This window comes from Hippoglossus hippoglossus, chromosome 11 (assembly GCF_009819705.1).
Source record: "Hippoglossus hippoglossus isolate fHipHip1 chromosome 11, fHipHip1.pri, whole genome shotgun sequence".
Classification (NCBI taxonomy): Eukaryota; Metazoa; Chordata; class Actinopteri; order Pleuronectiformes; family Pleuronectidae; genus Hippoglossus; species Hippoglossus hippoglossus.
Window position 1 is genome coordinate 1018733 of NC_047161.1, and position 24374 is coordinate 1043106.

General features: G+C 47.1%; 1 protein-coding gene across 3 annotated transcripts; it reads left to right on the forward strand.

Moving 5' to 3' along the window:
* Window positions 1-24074, forward strand: LOC117771043 (protein MTSS 1-like). Of its 3 annotated transcripts, none has more exons than XM_034601030.1 (15): window positions 1-388; window positions 4408-4469; window positions 5069-5142; window positions 17015-17099; window positions 17813-17904; window positions 18111-18185; window positions 18380-18391; window positions 18496-18653; window positions 18868-18975; window positions 19352-19449; window positions 19760-19985; window positions 20821-20922; window positions 22091-22258; window positions 22406-22562; window positions 23133-24074. In XM_034601030.1, the coding sequence occupies exons 1-15, from the start codon at window positions 317-319 to the stop codon at window positions 23783-23785; spliced, it is 2142 nt and encodes a 713-aa protein (XP_034456921.1). In that variant the 5' UTR covers window positions 1-316; the 3' UTR covers window positions 23786-24074. The 3 variants fall into 3 exon arrangements, with proteins under 3 accessions (XP_034456921.1, XP_034456920.1, XP_034456922.1); XM_034601029.1 differs by lacking the exon at window positions 20821-20922 and adding an exon at window positions 21123-21380; XM_034601031.1 differs by lacking the exon at window positions 20821-20922 and having other exon boundaries at window positions 2-388.
* The last annotated feature ends 300 nt before the right edge of the window (window positions 24075-24374 follow it).

Consider the following 24374-nt stretch of genomic DNA (forward strand, 5'->3'; position numbering starts at 1 on the left):
TGGTTCCTGCGGTTCTCCTGGTTCTGCTGGGTCTCCTGGTTCTGCTGGTTCTTCCTCCTCCTCCTCCTCCTCTTCCTCCTCCAACATGCGGTCGTGGGCTCCACCTGCCCGGGCGGGGGTCTGAGCGGCTCTGCTGCAGCGTGTGTCCGCCCTGTGGTGCGTGTGAGCCGGGGGAACTCAGCAGCGACCCCCTGAGGCGCGTCTCCTCTTCTCCTTTGTCAATCATCGTCCTTCTCTCTTTTCCTGTCGCGTCATTTATGGAACCGACGCGCTCTGGCTGAGCCCGTCGCTGTTTTCCGTGCACACGCAGCCGAAGATGGAGACGGTGATGGAGCGGGAGTGCAGCGCGCTGGGGGGGCTCTTCCAGACCGTCATAGGAGACATGAAGGTAACGTCCCCTCGCTGTATTACCATCGGTACTTCAGGTTATTGTGTTCCTGCTCCCATTGAACCTGCCTCCTGCGGGAAGAAGCGGTTTGCTCATGAGCAGCGATGAAGAGGGCAGGGCAGCTGCTGCATCACACCCTGCAGCTCCTCTTCATCAAATCTGTTGCACAAAGCTCTGCTGGAGGAGACGCGTCTTCACTGGATCATCCATCACTACCATTACTGTTATTATTATTGTTATGGATGAGGAAGAGGAGGATGAGGGTGAGTGTGTCCAGGAGGAAGATGAACAACCACCACACACACACACACACACACACACACACACACACACACAGGAAAGGCAGTGATGCAGTGACACAGCAGGAGGTGAAGAGCAGATTCAGCAGAGTCATGATCTTCACTGACAAACTGAGAGACTCAGACTCAGAGCTTCAAGAGACAACCTCCAACAGTTCTTCATCACAACGTGTAAGAGCAACGAGACCTGAGAGTCGGGTTCTGTCCACTTGTGCTCGTCCACGGTCCAAACGCAGGGAAATGTCCTCATGTCTTTTAACAGGCAACTTTTAATTTGAAAAAACAAAACACTAACGCGTTGCTCAGTTAGTTGAGCAAACGTCTGGTTTCTTCCTACAGACAGATACTGGATGTATTATGATATGTTATGATATATTATGTTATATTATGCAACATCACGAGGACTTGAGAGGACGCAGCAGATGTAGTTGAGTTCTGGTCTGTGGTGGCTCCTCCTCTGTCTCACGGGCCTAAAGTTAAAGTAAAGTTTACAAACAGCTTTGTTCGTTAATTTGTGAGATTTCTAAACCTGAAAATCGTCCATACTCCGCTTGTGTCGTGGCTTTGGTGTCGGGACTGTCTGCTCAGGATGTCTCTGCTTGCTAGCATCCTCCGTATTTCGTAGCAAAACAACGTAGCATTACATGTGACAAGCTACTTCAGAGCTGACTGTGTGTATTTTTTATTTAAAACAGGAAATTTCAGGTAGAATATGAACGTTTCTTCAAATTAAAGCTCTAGTACACGTTAAATAAAAATGAAAACCGTCCAAAAGGCCTCATGCCACTAACGCCTTTTGGTCTGGGGCCCCCCAGGTCCATTTGCCCGGGGTCCCTGAAGAACCTTGATACACTCCTGATCCAACCCCAGCCTGCTGGTTTTGTGTTCGCTTCTTTCTTCACTTTTGTATTTTGTATCATCAGTGATTAAAAACTGAACGGCAGGAAAACAGAGAGTAGTTGTTTTCGTCTTCTTCTTGCTGACTGGATAATGGTGACGATACAAAGCCGCTGATGTCTGATTGATGTTTGAACGTGTAGAGATTTGACGGAGTCACGGAGGAGGAGGAGGAGGAGGAGGAGGAGGCTGCTGCCACATGTGTTTGATTCCTCAGCCTCAGGTGACAGACGCCTGCTTTCACCCTCTAATCCGTCAGATTCATTAAAGCAGCTCAATGAGACGTTTACAACCTCTGGATTAATGAAGTCAGGACGAAATGTCCACTCAGAAACAATCGTTTTTATGAGACGTTGAAGTCTCTGAGTGTTTATCCACAGCGGGAACATGTGGGAACCTGTCGACTTCACCACCAGGAACTTCCCTGACTCCCACTGTGTCTTACAGGCGGCAACATTTTCAATAATGTCTCCTGCTGCCTCCAGGAAAACTCTGACTATGACGGGTTTCCAGACATGTCTTCATATGAGAGGATCTGGAACCAGAGAATCTAACTTTCATTGCTCAATAAACAACACAAACAAATGAATCCACTAATTCAGAAATAAATACGTGTTGGCTCTTAACAGTCGTTGGTTTTGTCGTCCGTCCGTGAGGATTGTGTGTGTGCAGAAAGCAAAACATGACAATATGAAATATGTGTTGACGGAACAAACTGGAACAGAACCTGCAGATGAATCATGGGAAAAGATGATGGATGAGTGGAAATATTAATAAGTCTTAACTACCGTTTAACCCTCTTGTTTCTATTCTGTGTGTGCGTGCCTGCGTGTGTGTGTGTGTGTGTGTGCGTCGTTAGGCCATTGAGTGTGTTAGCTGAATGCTAATCACCATTTATCTTGGACTGAGCCGTTGTCCTAATCACCTCTGAGCTAAAATAATCCTGCCCTCATTGTGTGTGTGTGTGTGTGTGTGTGTGTGTGTGTGTGTGTGTGTGTGTGTGTGTGTGTGTGTGTGTGTGTGTGTGTGTGTGTGTGTGTGTGTGTGTGTGTGTGTGTGTGTGTGTGTGTGTGTGTGTGTGTGGCTCTGTCAACTGGTTTATCACTATCGATATCACCATGGAAACATCACGGTCAGAGGTGTTGCGTTGGCTTTGGTCCGACAGCCAAATGGGTCACTGTGTTGTTGTTTGTGGAGATCAGCTGACGTGCATCGCTTCCTGTTGTGACGTCAGCTGACGGTGAACTGGTTCTGTTCTGGTTCTGTTCTGATGTCAGATTAACTCAGAGCTGAAGGTCGGTTCAGTTTGAGAAGGCGGAGTTTTAGCAATTATTCCTGTTTTTGTGAAATCGTACGAAGTTGTTGATTTGATGACGTACAAACAGGCGGAGGCGTCGTGATTGACAGCTGAGACTCAGGTTACTGAACAGACTCTCGCTCCAAATCACTTCATCGGCGCAAATGGCCTCATTTTTATCCGAGATATTTCGACGTCATTTCTGTAAAGTGCGAGGAGGAGGAGATGTGTCTGGGATGAAGCCTAACGACTTGATTATTGTGTACGTGTCAGCACAGTGTGACCTTTGTGTTTCATTCTGACACTGAAAGAGGGTTCGACGGTTCGGAGCTGGTGAAACGCTCCAGACCTCGATGCTCGGAGAAGAGAAGAAGTTCATGTAAATATTCATTAATTTCCTCCGTTTTCTTCCCAGTAGCTTTAACGTCACATTAAAAGCTGAGAGGAGTCGGGTCTGTGTTGTTTCATGTGATCAGAGGAAGAAACAAACAGGGATTCCTCCGTTTAAATCCTGGGATTCTTCACTAAGTCCAACAGAGCCGAGGATTCCTGAAGGACCGGCTGCCGCTGCCGCTGCCGCTGCTGCAGCTGCCGCCGCCTCTGGTTGTTGCCACGGTGACAATTCATGTCCTCTGTGACTGATGGATGCAGTAGCCCTGCCGTGTGTGTGTGTGTGTGTGTGGCTGCACATGTGACCCCGCCCCCCCCACACAAATCCTTCTCTGTCTGAAGCCTCTCTGCAGCAGCAGCAGCAGCGTTACCGTAGCAACGGTAGCCAGGCGATGACGCTGGGCTGAACACACCCGGCTGCAGAGGGACCACGGTGACGACGCCCACAAAGAGACGTCACATGATCGTGGTTCTTCCCACATTTAGCTCGAGGGACTGAGAACATTCTCTCAACGACAATTTAGATTTTACTTTTCACAGCTAATAGAAACATATTAATAGAAACATATTCTGCTCATATTCAGGTTGATAATGTCAATCAGTGTTATGACTGTAAAATGTTTTCATGTTCAGAAAGTGTGTGTGTGTGTGTGTGTGTGTGTGTGTGTGTGTGTGTGTGTGTGTGTGTGTGTGTGTGTGTGTGTGTGTGTGTGTGTGTGTGTGTGTGTGTGTGTGTGTGTGTGTGTGTGTGTGTGTGTGTGTTGGCTCGCTGCAGCGTCTGATCCTCAGGATTTATGTGTTTTGGCCGAGCGGCCGAACACGAGCAAACTTTTTATGGAGTGGAATTTATTGTGTGTGTGTTTTGTGTCTGACCGCACACAGTGTGTATTCAGTGTGAATCAAAGTTGAACAAAATGACGAGTGTGAGTCTGTTGGAGGACATATTGATGGAGACGATCAGTCATCGAACTTGTGCTGTTGGTTTTTGTAAGATCACATTTCTCTCTGATCCACATTGAATGTGTCCCTGCAACTTGAGATTCAACATGGTCACACAACAGTAGAGCCCATCGGTGCTTTGTGTTGTAAATTGTGTCATTCAAATATTTGTCGTCTTCTCATCTCTTCTCTCTCAGGGAAGTTACCCTGTGTGGGACGACTTCATCAGCAAGGCCAGCAAACTGCAGTCCCAGCTCAGGTAACACACACACACTAACACACACACACACACACACACACACACACACACACACACACTAACACACACACACACACACTAACACACACACACACACACACACACACACACACTCCTGCTGCTTTCTTCATCTGTGAAAGACACACTCTGGACCCAATTCTCATCACTAGCTCTGGAGATCATGTCTGAAAAGGGCTTCAGGTTAAACTCCACCATAAAAGACTTTACACAGACACACAGACACACACAGACACACACAGACACACACACACAGACACACACAGACACACACACACTGAGACTGTGAACAACCTGAGCTTGAGAAAATCCAATCAGTCGGCTTCATTAAGTGTTTAAATGTCAAGCTCACCTCGTCCCCGACGCTGTGGTTCACTGGGTCTACAGACACACACACACACACACACACACACACACACTCACGTGCACACCTCGATGGCAGAGATTAATGACATTATCAGTGAGACGGATCCGCAGCAGCCTCCAGAGTCTCTGCAGCGGCCCAGAGGTCACCAGAGGTCAACACTGATTACAAACATTAGGTATAGATTCATGAATATTGTTGTGCTTCCTGTTTCCAGGTCGACGGTCGTGGCGGTGGCGGCCTTCCTGGACGCCTTCCAGAAAGTGGCCGACCTGGCAACAAACAGCCGAGGTAGGACGCTGCTCGTTTGTGTGTCTGTGTGTCGTGTTGGGTTCTTTGTCCACATGAATATTGTGTCGCGCACTGATGAGAAGAGACTGAAGCAGTTTACTGTCACAGCTCCGGGACGTCTCAGGGCTTTCTAGCCGTTTGCACTTTCTCTATTGATTATGTACTTTTCCGTTATTGACAAATGATCAGAGGTGTCGATCAGCGAACTGGATCCTCGACGGAGGGGGAGGAGCTCACGTCCTGGAGGGAGGAGCTAAAGCAGAGAGTTCGGCTGCAAGTGTTTGATTCTCTGATTTTATTTATCTCATCGGTGAAGAGCTTCAGTTAATCCTGTGTGTGTGTGTGTGTGTGTGTGTGTGTGTGTGTGTGTGTGTGTGTGTGTGTGTGTGTGTGTGTGTGTGTGTGTGTGTGTGTGTGTGTGTGTGTGTGTGTGTGTGTGTGTGTGTGTGTGTGTGTGTGTGTGTGTGTGTGTGTGTGTGTGTGTGTTGGTTACACACCTGGAACATGTGTAACCCTAACCCTGTCTGTCGACCTGTTTGGACAATCACAGGTTTGTTTTCTCCTGGAAACCAAACTAAAAAACTATATATTTGTATTCACAGAATATGTGTCAATGTGTTTTTGAGCTGTAAACTGGTTTTAATTTCACATTTATAAAAAAATCTACATTCATGGGTTTCAACATGGCTCATAGCGCCACCTAGAGTTTCAAACCGCGTTGGAGCTAATGTATATAAATATGAAAACATTAACACTCTCTAATCAAAGGTGCCAGCGACCACTCGTGAATCTGAAAAGCTCGTCTTCACACTAACCCCCTGAATAAAGGAAGTGAGACAGAGAGAAGCAGCGTTTCAGAATATGGGGAAATGTTTTTGGGCAGATTGGATGAAAAACAACACGAGGGAGGAATATGTAGCTGGGAAAGGAGAGGGGGGGGGGAGGGGGAGGATGGAGGGCAGATGGTGATGGAGGGGGGGGTTACCGTTGGCTGTCATGTCCAGTCGACTGCTCCTGGTGGTCATAGCAACAAGACGGAAATCACTGCAGGAAGATTCAGTGTGAGCAACGAGATGGATGATGGATGAATAGATGGATGGATGATGAATTGATGGATGAATAGATGGATGAATAGATGGATGAATAGATGGATGAATAGATGGATGATGGATGAATAGATGGATGAATAGATGGATGAATAGATGGATGAATAGATGGATGAATAGATGGATGAATAGATGGATGAATAGATGGATGATGGATGGAGACAAAAACGATTGGTGTGTGATTCTTTTTGCAGCCGTGCCACAGGAAGTTCCCGTGTTGGTAGAGGAAGTGGAAACAGTCGGAGCAGATGCTAACGTTGTGTTTGTGGTGGAGAGTTTTATCTGATCGTATCCAACACAGTGTGGAGATAAAACACAGCAGGGGGTCCTCCTTTCTCTATCTGTTAGTGTGTGTCTGTGTGTGTGTGTGTGCGCGCACTGGGCCGTGGTTGCCGTAGTAACCTGCTGCCGGGGGGGGGGGGGGGATTTGGTTCCCTCTTAAAGGGCCGGCGAGGGCCACCGCTTTGACGGGGCCTCGTCAATATGTCAACATCTGGTAACAGGAAGCAAAGGTGGAGGAGGAAAGTAGAGAGAAGGATGAAGAGGGGATGAGAAGGGGAAATGGGAAGAGAGAGAGAGGAGGTGTGATGGAGGAGAAGAAAAGAGGAAGAGAATAGTGTGAGACGAAGAGGGAGAGATGGAAGAGGGCAAGAGGAAACATGAGGCTCTCACTCATTTCATTCTCACATATGTGGACAAATCCTTGAAACTCGCCTCCTGGTCGAGAGTGAAACCGTTTCTGCAGTAAACTGAAGCGGCTTCTTGATTCTTCACATGTTCTCGGAGCTTCTGTTTCCATCTGCAGGCAACATCTGGCTGTAAAAGCTCTGGTAGCCAGATGTTGTTTGTGGAGTTAAAACGCGGTGTTTGTGTTGAGCTGCAGCATCTGGAGCTGATATAAAAACTCCCGCTGGTCACTTGAGCTGCAAATTAAAACCGTTTTCATACAACAAAATCATTTAGTGTTACAATGAATGAAACGTTTCATCATAACGATTTGAGCTTTAATCCGCTGCAGAAGCTGACTTCACTGAGTCAGTTTGTCTTGTCTTCGACTTCACTATCTGACTCCCAGTTCCTGTCGGCACAGAGCCTTCTTCAGACTTCAGTTTGTGGGACCATCAGCGGCTGTGTGGACATTTCTCTCAAAGGTCAAAGGTCATCTACAGTTGTTGATCCTAACTCAATAATTAATCTATTTAGATAAAACGATGAAGTGATGCTAGAACACTTTTTCTGGACGTTATTGAAAAAGGAGTCAGTGTCTCTGGACATTTTCTGGAACTTTTCCAGCTGCCAGTCTGAAAACATCTTCACTGCCACTTCATATTATGTTTGGAATAAAAGTGACATTTTAGTGACGTTCACAAAACAACGTGAACTTTAAAGAAATAGTAACAATAAATGTGTACCTGTGTGATTGTGCACAGACTGTGAGGTGAACGTATGTGACGGTAGTGAAGTGAATCCCTGTGGAGGCTGCTGCAGTGTGTGTGTGTGTGTGTGTGTGTGTGTGTGTGTGTGTGTGTGTGTGTGTGTGTGTGTGTGTGTGTGTGTGTGTGTGTGTGTGTGTGTGTGTGTGTGTGTGTGTGTGTGTGTGTGTGTGTGTGTGTGTGTGTGTGTGTGTGTGTGTGTTCAGTCACAGATGGCCTCCTTTGGCAGCTCCTCATTTAATGATATCATCTCAGGCGCAGGGTTGTGATGTCATATCTGCAGTGTCCACACGCCAGCGTTTTTTAGGATTTTCATCAAGGTCAGATCGAGTTGCAGCGTCCAGACACTAAAACAACACACTCAGCTTTTTGAGCAGGGGACTGTTGCATCTTGGGTAATGTAGGCACCAGGTTGTGGCGTTTAAGAAGAGAGTGTGGAATTAGAAGAGATGAAAACTCTGCTGCATCAGTTTTAGATAAACTGCTCATTTCTAATGATTCCAGACATTAAAAGGAAACGTTAAAACTTAGAAGCAGCTTCTACTTTCCAGCCGTGGAAAGAAACATCTGACCTCACGTGTTTATTTGCCAGAACGCAGCAGCTCGGAGACGTCGGCCGTTAAAAGGAACAAGAACCCGGTCACACGGAACCAGGACACATAAAAGCTGAACCCGATCAGAGTTGAATCAACAGAGAATAAGATCCTGAGTGAGATCACAGAACTGGACCAGAGTCAAAGTCCTGCAGCTCTGAGCTTCTATTTGTATTTCTCACTGCTGCGACGAGGCTGCGGCAGCAAACTGGACGACTTCGTCCCTTTCATGGTTCACGTGGTTGTTTTAGACGTTTCAGGCAGAAACTTCCAGCGGCTCTGAAATGAAAAGTTTAATTTTCTGCTGCAAGAAGCTTCGGATGTTGTAGCAACGGCTTTTCTCCATTTTCCATTTATTGGTGATGTTCAGTAATTCTAAACCGTGGAGGAGGAAGCAGACTAAAGATTCTCTCCTCAGGACACGTGCTGTGAAAGATAAAGTCACTGTTTAATATTTTAGTATTTAATATTTACTTATTTCTGACTGTGATATAACTTCAGAACCGTTTGAGACTCAAAAGAAAATCCCATATTCCAGATTAAATGTTTCCTCCTATCACACAAAGACCCGGCCGCCTGTGGTTTTATTGGTGGGAAACTGGAAGTGAGGACAAATGAAACAACAGGTGGTAACGCTGGTTCAAACTGGAAACCACAACCAGACTGGAGGTGGACTTCATTACCCACAAGCCCCTGGGGCACGACTCCTCCTCACAGACTCAACATCAGATCTTATTAACCAGGTTTTCCTCGTCACATGATCTGCTTCATGCGAGAGCTGCAGTCATTATGGTATGGCAACACCACGGCAACAGCAGCAGCACACACACACACACACACACACACACACACACACACACACACACACACACACACACACACACACACACACGGCTGCTCCTGTACTGGGACTGAACCTGGAGCTCCATCACGTTTATCAGTGAGATTAGTGACAGTTAAGAGAAATAACAAGTTCTTTACACAGATTAAATATTTCCTAACGTTTCAGTAGAAAGACAAAATCCAATATATTTTAAAAGCTGCTGTTTTCCGAGTGTAGTGATAAAGAACAGGGGAGTCAACCTGATGTCAGCCCGAGGGTGTGTTTGAATTATTAAGCAGGGACGCCCAGCAGGTGAGACTGTGTGTGTTCTTTTCATCTCCTCATTAGTTATGAGGCTCCACCCGGGTGAGGACAAGGGAGCGCTCCCTCTGCAGGTCTGGACCGGAGCGTGTGCAGGTCTCTGTGGAGGAGGGAGGAGACGCAGATGTGGTCCTCGCTCGTAACACGAGGTTTATCTTGACTTGATCATTCAAAGAAAGAGGAAATGAGAAGGAGGAAAGAGGAAAGACCAGAGAGGTGAAGATGAGAGCCGGCCGGGTGGGGGTCACTCAGGGGTCACTCAGGGGTCACTCAGGGGTCACTCAGGGGTCCAGGTCACCAGCAGGAGGCCGCTGGCGTTTGTAAAGGTTGAGCGGTTGTTAAATAATTCACCGTTACAGCTTCACACTCCAGAGACAAAGTGTGATTCACTTTGTTTCATCCTCAGAAACTAAATCTGCTGTTTCCTCACACGTCGTTTTACAGAAGAACCGACTGTCTGAGTAGTTTTAGTTTTTATTTGCTGACTTGTGTGGTTTCACCAAACCATCAGCCAATCAGAGCTCTTATCAACGTGCTTTGGCAACAAAAACCTGGCACACGTCGTCTCTGCCCGGCGGCGAGCTGACGGCCATGACAGCTCCCAGACAGGAAGCTGCTCAGGAGGGAGATGATGTGACGGCGGTTAATTCACAGTTGGTTTACACGCTGTGTGTGTGTGTGTGTGTGTGTGTGTGTGTGTGTGTGTGTGTGTGTGTGTGTGTGTGTGTGTGTGTGTGTGTGTGTGTGTGTGTGTGTGTGTGTGTGTGTGTGTGTGTGTGTGTGTGTGTGTGTGTGTGTGTGTGTGTGTCTCCAGGGAGCAATGGGAGGATCAAAGTGTGTCTGGTTTAACAGACAACAACCAATCAGCAGAGACAGAGACCTGCCCGAACAAGCTACACACACACACATATATAAATACATACATACACACCTACACACCTGAGTACCCTGGCAAAATCACCAGTGGACCTCCCACACAGACACACACTGTTACAGACACACACACACACACAGCTGTCATTACATTAACTTTTCATGTTTTATTATGTTCGTCTAACAACTATAATCATAGTATAATTAGCAAAGTTGTTTTTATACGTAACTTTATACATTAACATCTAATAAATCGTGTTAGAGTCACAGTCAGTCTCTGCCTGTTTTAATAAAAAATAATAAAATAATCATTAAACTTTTGTCACCTCCACCAAGGAGCTCACATCAGTGTTGGGACGTAAGAAAGTTATTTAGAATCTGACACGGTGGGAAAGTACAGTTCTGTTCTCTGTTAATTTGAGTGTTTAGTGTTTTTCAAACAGCAAGAGAATGAAACTGTAAACAGACGCTGCTGCAGCATCGAGTGACTGAAGCTTTTAGTGTTGAGACACACACACACACACACACACACACACACACACACACACACACACACACACACACACACACACACACACACACACACGCCTCCAGAATACAGATTAGTGGTGGAATAAGAGTCTGGTTTCACTCAGGAGGTCTGCCAGCGTCTCAGGTCAAACAAATGAAACACACACTTTACTTTGTTTTAGTCTCAGTTCAGTGTGTGTGTGTGTGTGTGTGTGTGTGTGTGTGTGTGTGTGTGTGTGTGTGTGTGTGTGTGTGTGTGTGTGTGTGTGTGTGTGTGTGTGTGTGTGTGTGTGTGTGTGTGTGTGTATATTTGTGTGTGTGTGTGTTGGCTTCAGACGATACCATTGGCTTTCTTTTAAAATGTTTGGATTAAAGAGCCTCTGATATCATCGGGATCTTGTTTCTACATTCCTGTTCCTCTGTAGATCGAAGCATGTTTCCTCACGCTTCTTTGTGTGTGTGTCTGTTGTGTGTCTGTTGTGTGTCTGTTGTGTGTGTGTGTGTGTGTGTGTGTGGTCAGCCTTCACTCAGTGTGAGGGAGTAAGACTGTGAAATGCCCAGTGGCTCCTGTGAGCTGCTGTTTTCTCAGCTGCCCACAGAGGAGAAGAAATAACCGTTGGTCTCAATCCACCGACGTGTTAACGGAAGTTCATCCTGATCCAGACGAGGTCGATAAATCTGCCGTCGTCTGCGTGAGACTCCGACGAAACACGGGAGAGAACCAGACCAGTGACGCAGCGTCGTTCACATCTTATTTTGGATCCTTAGTATGAATCTTTGGGTTTAATTTGAACTTCTGTACTTGACGGTGGGCGTGGCTAAAGCTGGGAGCACTGGTGCGTTCAGAGCAGCGAAGCCTCGGACATCAGAACAATGTTTCATTTAACTGTTAATAGAACAGAAAGTCTAATTACTGTGAGGAGGAAGTTTGGTTCATTGTCAAACATCCAGGTTCTTTAAATGTCTTATTTTCATTGAGCTGAGGTCGGAGCAGCTGACTGGACGGCAGCTGTCTCACTGGAGATGATTGACAGTTGTCTCTGCCCATGAGCACCCCCCCCCTCCCCCCCCCCCTCGTGGAGCAGTGACAGCTCAGCGGAGACAGAGTTTGTAAGATTCACTGAATCTGTTCGATGAGAGCGTTGAAGGCAAAGTGATCCAGAACTGAAGGACCAGTCTAAGTCCTGGAGGCGACCGGAGAGGGGAGATGTTCCCAGGGATATCTACGTATTAAAAGAATCTGCACACACACACACACACACACACACACACACACACACACACACACACACACACACACACATCCTCAGACTGCAGCCTCCTCACTCAGGCATCTGAGGACTGCTCCCCTCCCTGGTTCAGTGTGTGGTATTCCAGGACTTTACGACCTCATCGTCCCGCAGGAGCTGCTCGGAATTCAGTTTACTCCTGTAACGGGACCCCCCCCCCCCCCCCACACACACACACACAGATAGACACACACACACACACACACACACACACTGTAACCTAGTTAGACGTGAATGCCAACAAGTTTTGAAATGTTTTCTCTTTTTTAAATATAGAATCACCCAGAAATGCACGAGGCTGAACAGCGTCTGCAGGTGAAGATGATTTTCAGTTTCCTGCACAAACTGAAAATCTTTGAGTCTTTATAGTTTTTAGCCTTTGAGGAGAAATCCAGGACAAAAAGCCATTAAATCACTGAGGATGTAAAATTAATGTTGCTGTGATTGTACAGTCATAACTGGAGCAGAATCAGATTATCAGCGTTTTCCACCGATTTCAGATTTTCTTATAAACGACATCAGGTGTATTTTATTAAACACGTATTTGGACTGATGTCATCTACCTTCGTTAGAGTCGAGCTGCTACAAGTGTTTCAGGAGCTTCAGTGTTTTCTGTGCAGCGGAGGAACTTTTTTAACTTTGCAAAACTTGTACATTCACAAGAAAAACTTTATAACACACTTAAGGAAAGAAAGACTGAAACAGGATGTAGCTGAGGGATCCAGGGAGGAAGTGAAAACCAATCAGATGTCAGATAATTTGATTTGATCCAAGTCAGGATTGATTGGAGTTTATATAAAATTCATAGTATATCAAATCATTGTGATTTTTTTGCTTCTGCTACATCTTCATATTTTACGTTATCACATGAGCAACACGTCTCTTCTCTGTTGCAGCTTTTGTTGAGAGAGAGAGAGAGAGAGAGAGACAGAGAGAGAGGGAGGGAGAGAGGGAGGGAGAGAGAGAGAGAGAGAGAGAGAGAGACAGAGAGACAGAGAGAGAGGGAGAGAGAGAGAGAGGGAGAGAGAGAGGGAGAGAGAGAGAGAGGGAGAGAGAGAGAGAGAGAGAGAGAGAGACAGACAGAGAGAGACAGACAGACAGACAGTCAGAGAGAGATAGAGAGAGCGAGAGAGAGTGAGTGGGAGAGAGAGGGAGAGAGAGAGAGAGAGAGAGAGCGAGAGAGAGAGAGGGATGATGCAACCACCAGGCAAAACCACACAACTTTATTTAACATCACCTGATTGGTTCAGCTCCACCCGCCTGTCACCCACGTTTCCACTTTGACTCTAAAACACCACGATGTGTTTGTTAAAGGACGAAGTGAATTAACTTTATACTGTAAATAAAGATGAACCACACGTCTCCACTTCCTCCTTCTGTCCAGAAATGAAGCCAAAATATCTCGCAGACGAACGCTGCCATCTTGTGGTGACGTCATCCGGAGTCAGAGTCTGTGCAGTAGTGGTCGTGGAGAGGGGCGGAGACATCAAGGTCCCAGGAGACACGGCCCGACCAATCACGAGTCTCAGCTGTTTGGTTTAAATCAGGACCTCGACTCCACGGCTCAGACTCTTACGTCCGTATCGGAGATATTTTAGATTCAGATCGAGACGCGTCGTTATCTTTAGTTACTGAAATTTCCTCAATCGTCACCTTGTCGTCCCAAACTCTGTTGGACGGACAAGATGAGGCCTGAAGTGCTCTGGTCACTAACAGCGCCCCCTACAGAGACGAAGGTGTGGCTGCACCATGTCACAGACTTATTTCCTAAAGGACGTGAAGAACAAAACTGAGGATGAAATAAAAAATGTGAAGTTCTGACAGATTTCAACATGTTTTATTTCAATCTTCTTCTCTTTCTTTAACTCTGTGCTTTCATCCTCTTCACCCTCCTCTTCCTCTCCCCTCACGCACCAGTTCTCAAAAATAGCTCCCCAGTCATAACCTCCCTGCAGCAACAAGACAAGAAATATAGTCTCATGCAACAGGACAGTGATTTACTGCTGCACCACTGAGTGTGTGTGTGTGTGTGCGTGCGAGTGTGTGTCTGTGTGTGTGTGTCTGTGTGTGTGTGTGTGTGTGTCTCAGCTGCTCCGGTTCCTCAGCCCAGTTCCACCAGTGATCATGTGGAGCGACTCCTCCGGTGGGAATGTGACGGCCGAGTTCACGTCCCAGTCGGTTGGAGGGAGACGGCTTTAAATTCCAGTCTTAGATTCCAGGTCAACAACTCTTCCTCGACGCCACCGTCCTCCGGTTACAGAGTCGAGAGCAGCGACGCCCCCCCCGACTGTCTCGGAAACCACGAGAGTCGAGGATTTAAGGAAAACACAAACTTGCATGAATCTGATTCGTCAACATCATCGAGGAGAATGAAGGGATTTGTGTTTTCAGACAGAATCAGATTTAAATTGTACACAGGTCAAGTTCAGGAGCCACATTAGAGACAAAGAGGCGTTTGTGGGAGTTGAGGATTTTTCCACATGAGGGAAAGTTGCGCTTCTCTCAGAGAATCCTGAGGAGACGAGAGGAGAGAGTCTGGTTAGATCAGGGTGAGATGGTCGTTACACTTGTATTTCGTGCTTCCTGTTGTTTTATGGTTTGCCACACGCCACATAACGAACCTTCGTCTTTTTCAGGTTTTAATCGATGTTTTGACAGTTCGTCTCAGACCTCAACTCATTCGTCTCCTCCGCACATTATACCGATCTTTGATAATCGCTTGTTTCCTGCACGTTGACGTGTCCACGCTTCCTCTGACGGTCGCGCTCGGTCTCGTGTGCAGCGGCCGAGCCTCGAGGCCTCGATCAGAGCCAACCGGCTGCAGGTCAGACAGAGACGCCCGGAAAAGTGGGTCAACCACACACACACACACACACACACACACACACACACACACACACACACACACACACACACACGCCCAGTGTGAGTCCACAGTTGGGTCAATCAGCTGAATTGACCAGGAACTAATCGACTGTCTGTGACCTGCAGGAACTCAACTCGTCTAATCACAGGAAACTCCAGCAAACTGTGTCACTAACTATGTGTGAATGAGGAAAATGATCTGTTCCGTGTAGAACGTTTTCACATCAGTGAACACAGATACAGATGTGTCTCTGAATAGAGTCTAGAAACGGGTCGTTGAGTTACATCCACAAAGTGATGTTATTAAAGTCTTTAAACATCCTGCAGCGTCGAGTGGAATCACTGGAACGACACTGGGAGAGAACAAACCTCCACGGAGCTGATCGGCCACTTCAGCACCAGATAGCACTCACTGCATCAACATGCATTTACCATGTGCACAGGAGTTTCCTGCAGACCTTTCACACTGAACACAGGTCAGATATCCAGTCTCTGATACAGCTGAATGGAAGATTTGTGACTGAACAGCAACTGAATAACAATTAAAAACCAAATCCAGATCAGAATCACACACGATTTCACCCGTTCATATATTCAGTCGGCAGGATAACGCAAATGCACTGGAAGGATTCACACAGAGCTCGGTGGAAGGATCCGACCGGTCAGGAGACACCTCGTGGAATCCTGCAGGAACATTGTAATTTCTCTCAGACAGATTTCGAGGAGCGATGTTTGTGTGTGACTTGGAACAGCTTGAGTGACGCTCTATTTACCACAGAGGGGAAATCAGGAACATTTTGATCATTAGGTTGATATAAGTCCTGGTCGCTGCTCCTTCTTAAAGGAGGCCGAAGAAAAGAAAAGACGAAGGAGGAGGAATATGGAGGCGTTGGGTGTGACAGAGGAAGAGGAGGAGGAGGAGAAGGAGGGAGAGGAGGAAGGAAAGTGAACATGTGGAGAGGAGAAGAGGGAAGAGCAGAGGAGAGAAAGAGGTGTCAGTGGTGCAATGCAGTGCTCTCTACCCCACCCCACACACACACACACACACACACACACACACACACTCTCTCTCTCTCCACTATACTTGTGAGGACGCTACACAGACACAGGACAGTGAAAAAGTTCAACTTAAAGAGAAGATGTGAGAGAATGTTAAAGATCATATCAAATAAAACATGTGAGGCAGAGTATCTGTTCTTTAAGTTTATCTTTTATTTCAACTTAAAGGATTTAAATTTTGGTTTGAAGTGGATATCATTGGTCCTCACATGTGTAGGAAGATGAGTGTTAGCGTGTGCGTGTGCGTTAGCGTGTGCGTGTGCGTGTGCTGGAGGTTGTTGTTGGAGCTCCAGGCTGACAGGCTGAGCTCTGGTGACCTCTTCCCCAGGAGGGAGTGCTCTGTCTCGGGGAGAGAGAGGACGACCATCTGGCCCCTTGGCGAGCCGTCCTGGCTCCTGCTGTCTGCGCCCTGCCCGAGTGTCCTTGAGCAAGACAAACAGGGTGAATCCCTAATCATGACCTCTGACCTCATTTAATGATGAGAAGACAAGGAAAAGGTCTTCCTCCTCTTCTCGTCGCTCGTTTTTATGTGACGGCTCGTGTTGATCTTCTGGACGATGTCACTTCCCTGTTGTGACGTTTTTAAAGTCTCATTGCGGTGGAGTGTCGGTGGAGTGTCGGTCGAGTGTCGGTCGAGTGTCGGTCGACTGTCGGTCGAGTGTCGGTCGAGTGTCGGTCGACTGTCGGTCGACTGTCGGTCGAGTGTCGGTCGAGTGTCGGTCGAGTGTCGGTCGAGTGTCAGTCGAGTTGTTGAGGCAGAACAACATGTGAGTGGTTGTTTGAACTCGACAGATATTTGTCATATTGCTGTATATTGATGTTTCTGTCGCATGTCTTCTTATCATGTTAAACCTGAAATGTCACTTCTCAACTGTCTGCTGCTTCCAACACATTTATCAATATATTGTGTGTGTTTGTCTCTGTGTGTGTGTGTTTGTCTGTGTGTTTGTCTGTGTGTGTGTGTGTGTGTGTGTGTGTGTGTGTGTGTGTGTGTTTGCAGGCGGGACGAGGGACATCGGTTCAGCTCTCACCAGGATGTGCATGAGGCACCGAAGCATCGAGGCCAAGCTCCGCCAGTTCTCCATGTGAGTAGGTGTGTGTGTGTGTGTGTGTGTGTGTGTGTGTGTGTGTGTGTGTGTGTGTGTGTGTGTGTGTGTGTGATGAACAGGTGTAGCATCTCCATGGCAACCTGCTCCTCCTCTTCCTGCTCCAACTCTTCATCTTCCATCTTGCTCTCTCTCTCTCTCTCTCTCTCTTCAGTGCAGGACTAAAAAAAACAATTATCCTGATTAATTTGACTATTTTATAATTAATTATTACTCTTATTATCATTATTATTATTGTGTGTCTGTTTGTTTCCCTGCATGTTTACCTGTTATAACTGTGTCATGAGCCCCTCGTCCTCCTCTTCGTTCCCTCTTCATCTTCCTCTCCTCCTGACCCAACTCCTCCCTCCCTCCTCTTCTTCATCTTCCTCTCCTCCTGACCCAACTCCTCCCTCCCTCCTCTTCTTCATCTTCCTCTCCTCCTGACTCAACTCCTCCCTCCCTCCTCTTCTTCATCTTCCTCCCTCCATTAGCTCTCTCAGGACGGAGGGAGGGAGTCGATCAGAGTGAAATGAGAGGATGAGACATCCAGCTGAGTTTCAGAACAGCTGGAGGATGTAAACAATCCACACATGCCAACATATAAGTGTGTGGGCGTGTGCGTGTGTGTGTGTGTGTGTGCGTGTGCGTGTGTGTGTGTGTGTGTGTGCGTGTGTGTGTGTGTGTGTGTGTGTGTGTGTGTGTGTTTCCAGGGTGTTTCTGGACTGTCTGATCAACCCACTCCAGGAGCAGATGGAGGAGTGGAAGAAAGTCGCCAACACTCTGGACAAAGACCACGCCAAAGGTACACACACACACACACACACACACACACACACACACACACACACACACACACACACACACACACACACACACACACACACACGACCTCTAACTGACAACTACTTGCTCCCCGATGATTCCGTGTGATTTCTCTGTGTCTTTTAAATGTGTTGATCAGTTTCTGTCTGTACTTCACACACTGACACTGATGTGTTTCCTCTGCAGAGTATAAGAAGGCTCGTCAGGAGATCAAGAAGAAGTCGTCCGACACTCTGAAGCTGCAGAAGAAAGCAAAGAAAGGTCTGTGATCTGTGGCTGCTCATGAAACGTCTTCACTATGAGTCAGTTCTAATGAAACAATCAGTGTTCGGGGGGGGGGTTCAATCTGCAGGGTTATTTAAAGGCTCTGATCTTCTGAGGAAATCCGAGTTTAAAACATCCTATTTCTTTCTCCTCCCGTTCTGCTGGTTCCCTTCGTGCTCTGCTCTGCACAGCTGATGTTTTTGGTGAGTTTACACCCTCACATCACCTGCCACAGAAACTCCCGTCCAATCAGTAAGGACAATATGAGATGGAAATTGTGTGTGTGTGTGTGTGTGTGTGTGTCCAGGCCGTGGAGACCTGCAGCCTCAGCTGGACAGCGCCATGCAGGACGTCAGTGATAAGTATCTGTTGCTGGAGGAGACGGAGAAGCAGGCGGTGAGGAAGGCTCTGGTGGAGGAGAGGACTCGCTTCTGCTGCTTCGTCTCGATGCTGAGGCCGGTTGTGGTCAGTGACAGAAACACTGAGAGAATAAAATCACAACAGTCACAGAAATGGACTGAGGGTGATTTCTCTCTGAGTCTGAAGCTTCATGTGTTTGTTCCATAGTTTCATCTGATCTGTTAGTTCTGCTTTCACATTGTAATGTAGGGACTAAAGAGTTCCACGTGGGCGGAGTCCACACACACTGATGAGGAGTTACTGTGTGTTTGTGTGTCAGGAGGAGGAGATGTCCATGTTGGGGGAGATCACTCACCTGCAGACGCTGAATGACGACCTGAAGGCGTTGACCATGGACCCTCACAAGCTGCCCGCCTCCAGCGAGCAGGTACGACCGTCTGAAAGTTTACGTTTCTGCACATTTATCTGGTGCATCATAAAAAACACACGGGTAATTTGTTATTTTCGATTATAAATGTCACAAAACAGTAATAAGTTGTCGTTATAATTCACCACAGCACAAACAGATGTGTTCAAATTCCTCTTTGGATGAGAAAGAAATGTTCTGGTTGTGTTTTTCTTTAAAATGATGAATTGATTATCAATGTTGATGTTTTCAAGGACACTTTCACTTTCTGATCAAATATCCAAACTCTCATTTCCCAGAGTTCATAGCAGGTCATAGGTCACAGGCAGTAGAGTGACAGCTTCACCTTCAGACTGAAGGAACCTGATTCTATTGAACTTCTGATTTGTTCTCTCAGGTAATCGAGGACCTGAAGGCCTCAGACTGCACCTGGTCGTACCAAACTCCGCCCTCATCGCCGAGCACCACAGTCTCCAGGAAGTCCAGCATGTGCAGGTAGGTGACTGGTTACCATGGCAGCAAAGAGAAGAACTACCCCTCCTGTGTCACACTGCCACCCTGTGGTCCTCTGGTGTATTCATAGTTAAGGTGGAGGGAAGAGACGCTGATCACTCATTTACTTCTATTGTAGTTTATTAAGTGTGGACGTCTTTTTGTTTCATCAGAGATCAGAGTGTTGAGAGACTTGTTTCAAACGTTTCTCTGAATTCATCCAGTGAAAAGTGTTTCTGAATAAATCTGAGGTCAGAATTCATTCACATCTGCACAGAACCAGGCAGCTTGTAACGTCCTCTTCGTCCCACAGCAGCCTGAACAGCGTGAACAGCAGCGACTCTCGCTCCAGCGGCTCACACTGTCACTCCCCCACCTCCCACTTCCGTTACCGCGCCTCCTCCTCCTCCTCCTCCTCGGTGCTCCCCCAGCAGACACCGGCCCGCCTGTCCTCGGTCTCCTCCCACGACTCTGGCTTCATCTCCCAGGACGCCTTCCAGTCCAAATCGCCTTCGCCGATGCCTCCGGAAACCTCACAGGTACGTGTGTGTGACGCTGCTGTGGAGGAAGACCAACTTCCAAAGTGATGAAGATTATCTGTTGACTCCAAATAAACAGGTTCATCAGACACAATTAGCAGAAAACTGACAATAACTTTAATCATGAGGTCATTTTTAGCTTCTCTAATATGAATCTTTGCTACTTTTGCATTTTGATAAACGTAAAGCAATGTGAAGTCAGGTGGGTCATTCAATCATCTGCTATTGGCTTTAAAGAGACTGTCCTGTGATTGGTCATTGAAATCTCAAGATGGCGGCGAAGGTCAAAGGTCAAATGTCACGGTGACCTCACAAAACATGTTTTGACCTTTTGAGCCTGACGAGTCTGTCTTTAGAGAATTTCGTCATATTTTGACCAGTTGTCACTCGGACTCAAAGATGAACTGATTAGATTTCAGAGGTCGAAGGTCACAGTGACCTCATCTGGGTCTGGGAATAAGTGAACGGGACTGAAACTGCTCTGGTTTGCAAACGACCACAGGGACGTGATTCCAGTTATTCTCACATATCAGAGACTTTATCTCTTTATATTTCTCTTCACTCCATCTGCTGAAGCTGCTTCATCTAACACGTCCGATGTTTGTGCTGCAACAGCTGCTTCTTCTCCCCGTGTCTGTGACTCATGGTTATATTTTCAGATTCTCACTTCACGTTGTTCTGACTAATCTGTCGCTCTTCCTCTGCTTCTTCTGTTCCTCTGTGTTTTTATCTGCTGTCGTGGCTTTTCTCTGTGCATCCTGCAAACTGCTGACTGTGTGTGTGTCTGTGTGTGCGTGTGTGTGTGGTTGTGTGTGTGTGCATGGTTCTGCTGCAGTCATGCGTCTCTCCTATACGCTGTCAGTCTGTCAATGAGGAGCTTTCCTCTTCCTCATCTTCCTCACCCTCGCACCATGACCCTCGCTCTGCAACACAACAGGTGAACGTCTTCATGTGAACACACACACACACACACACACACACACACACACACACACACACAGACACACACACACAGGCAGGATTCCTTCAGTCACTTCCAGTGTAGAATGTTTAAATCTGTGCATCAGGTTTTCATCGTCCACAGTCAAAACCATCTTTTTGAATATTTTGATTCTTTTCTCATCCACTCATGTTCAGTTGTCGAACGGTTTTGAGCATCACGCTGCCCTCTGTCTGCACGGAGTGGTACATCCGGCCCAGGACACCCACCTCCACCCTCCATACTTCACCTCCTTCACCACCACCACCACCTCTCCCATCTCCTCGCCCTCCTATTCGTCCGTTTCTCCCACGTGGTCGTGGTCTCGTTCAGGCTCCGGCCAATCAGGAGAGTTCCCGCCACTCAGCCCCCCGGGGCCGGGACCGGTCCCGCCAGCTCGAGTCCCGTCCTGGAAGGTTTGATCCTCGTGGTTCCTCATGTCGTCCTCCTCTTTCCTTCAGTTCATCCTTCTGTCGTCTCCTGATGGAGTTTTATTACTTCTTGTCGTCTTTTGAATTTTGTTTCTTTGCTCAGTTTGAAAGTGAACAGAGATAAAATGAGTCTGTTTGGTTTTCATCTCATGTCGACATCAGTCAGCTTCATAACAACATTTACTGTTATATCACCAACAACACAATGTGAGATCCATGTCATTTTATTTTTTGTAACGTCGAGTTCACATTCACGCTTTTCTGAACCATGTCTCTACGGACGTGGTCTGGAAAAACAAAAGATTAGTCAAATCCTGATTTTAATAAACATTCACTATTAATTACAATTGTAAGAATCCCAAGTATTTGCTGGCTACATCCTCAAAGTGCAATGACATCTTAATAAGTTAATACAGAACTATGTCAGGATCCTATTAATAAGTAACAGTGTCGTCATTAGTGTTTAAATTGTTTAAACAAATGATTAATCAAAAACAATCAATAAACTGATCAGTATCAGGACCAACAAGCCCGTTTATTAGTGTTTCTATTCAAATCTAGATTTAAAATGAACGACCAAATTTCCATCAAACATCAGAAAATGGTCTGAAGTGTAATCATGACCAGATCTGAGTTTTCCTGTGCGGTGAGACGTGGCGCTCTGTTTTACCTTCACGTCTCTGTCTTCTGTGCAGGACTGGGCCAAACCAGGTCCGTACGACCAGCCGATGGTCAACACCCTGAGGAGGAGCAAGGACCGGAGAGAGACTACAGATCCCAGCAGCCACCAGGGCGCGGATGTCACTGCACCAGGGGAGGAGCCACACGGGGTTAAAGGAAGCCACTCCCTGACATCGCCCAAGGTCAGATGGCGTTTAATAGAAATCTGACCTTGTGTTTAGTTCATTTCAGTTCACACTGACCGGAGGAGAGCCAATCACGTCTGAGTAATAACCTGTGTGTGTGTGTGTGTGTGTGTGTGTGTGTGTGTGTGTGTGTGTGTGTGGCAGGAGGACAGGGAGGTCCATGAGGAGCTGGCCCGAGTTCTGGCCCGTGGTCTCCAGCTGGACATCCACGGCTCCAGTAGAGACTCGCTGCAGGGCTCCAGTGGCTACAGCAGCCAGACCCACACACCGTGCTGCTCAGAGGACACCATCCCCTCACAAGGTACACACACACACACACACACACACACACACACACACACACACACAGACACACACACCATCTTCTGAAACGTATAATAAATAAATAATGAATCATAAAACATTTAATATACTATAATGCAGTTCTTGTTGATTGGCCCGATATCCATCTACAACATCTACAGACTGTAAAGAAAAGATGGACGACGTATCTCCACTGTCGCCCACTATCAAGAAATTAAGCAAAAATATTTTTAGATTCGGACGCTGCCATCTTGTGCCAATGACGTCATTTCGTGATGTGGTATCGAGTTCCCAAACTCATGAGTCGGTCTCAGCTGTCAATCATCTCAGCCCGTTTTTACAGGATCAAATAACTAATAAAAACCAAACTGATAAGAACTACCTAAGGTTATAGAACCATCTTTGAGAAACATGTGTTAACCTTGTGAAAAGCCGTGGAACTTTTTAGTTTGCACCACATAGTTACAAGCAAAAAACTGGGAAAGTCGTAGATGATAAAACACTTTGTATGTTAAAGTATAAAAGGAGGCGTGTCTGTCAGATTGAACTTGTGTTCTGTTCACTGCAGTGTCGGACTGTGACTACTACACGGTGGGATTGGATCAGGACAGCGAGCAGCAGTCGTCTGACTTCGATAAATCCTCCACCATCCCCAGAAACAGTGACATCAGTCAGTCGTACCGCCGCCTGTTTCAGTCCAAACGTCCCGCCTCCACTGCCGGCCTGCCCTCCAACCCTGCCGCTGTAAACACCCCCGGAGTTGCCACCATCCGACGGACGCCGTCCTCCAAACCTAACCTGCGTCGACCCTCCGGGGGCCTCAACCTGGGCCCCATCCCCATCAAGCCCCCCATGATCCCCGTGAAGACCCCCACAGTGCCTGAACATCCCGGTTTCCCCAGCAGGGCGCTGTCAGAGGACGGCAACACGCCGCGGACCCCACTCAGCCCCGCGACCACACCTCTGTCACCGGGCAGCAACGGGCCGTTTTTGCCAAAGACCCGCCCCTGTGACACCCCGCACCTCTTAAAGGGGTCCGATCCTCCAACCCCACCGCCGCAGCCCGGTGGGCGGGTGTCAGAGTGGGAGCGCCGGCCTCTCCCAGAGCTCCTGGAGGAGTCGGAATACGGTGAGGTGGAGGACTTTCTGGTGGCCATACGGCGAGGAGTCAAACTCAAGAAGACGACGACCAATGACCGATCAGCGCCGATAATTTACTGAGAGGAGAAGGGTTTGTTTGACGTCCCTGACTGAGTTTCAGTTAATATACTGTTAAAGGGACACGAGGTGGTTACTGTCAAGGAAAAGCAAACGGAAACTACGACGTCAAATGAAGGTCAAGAATAAGAAGTTGCCCAGAGACGCTGGTCGAGGATCAGTGTAATAATGTGATGTCATTTTGGTCTTGTGAGGACGTTTTTGATTTAAAGGTTAAAAATGCACCTTCCCTGTTTGGCCATGTTATTAATTTAATGGATAAGTGGTTCAGAGTTTACATCCATATGCTCATACTGGAGTTTGAACGTTTCTTCTCTGATGCAAACTGAAGGCAGTCCTTCAAAATCCGTCCTGAACATCCAACCTTCTGTAAAGTATCAGACGTCTTCAGGCTGAGAATTCTGTTGCTGGAGAAACAAAGTGAAAACCTTTAGCTTCTTAAAGTTAACAATTCAAATTGCACTTGACTAATCTCAGTAAAGTTCCGCTGTGAGTTTCCCACTGGGATCATTGATCCGAGATCATTTCCTCAGGGCAACTTGAAAAGGTGTGAACGTTGTGAACGAGGTCTTTCTTCATGGAGCAGAAGCGA

Bases quoted from the DNA above. Each gene is read 5' to 3' on its own strand.
- LOC117771043 (XM_034601029.1), top strand. From the start codon at position 317: ATGGAGACGGTGATGGAGCGGGAGTGCAGCGCGCTGGGGGGGCTCTTC. The intron at 19,450-19,759 runs GTAGGTGACTGG...TTCGTCCCACAG, and splicing joins AGGAAGTCCAGCATGTGCAG to CAGCCTGAACAGCGTGAACA. The intron at 22,563-23,132 runs GTACACACACAC...TGTTCACTGCAG, and splicing joins GGACACCATCCCCTCACAAG to TGTCGGACTGTGACTACTAC.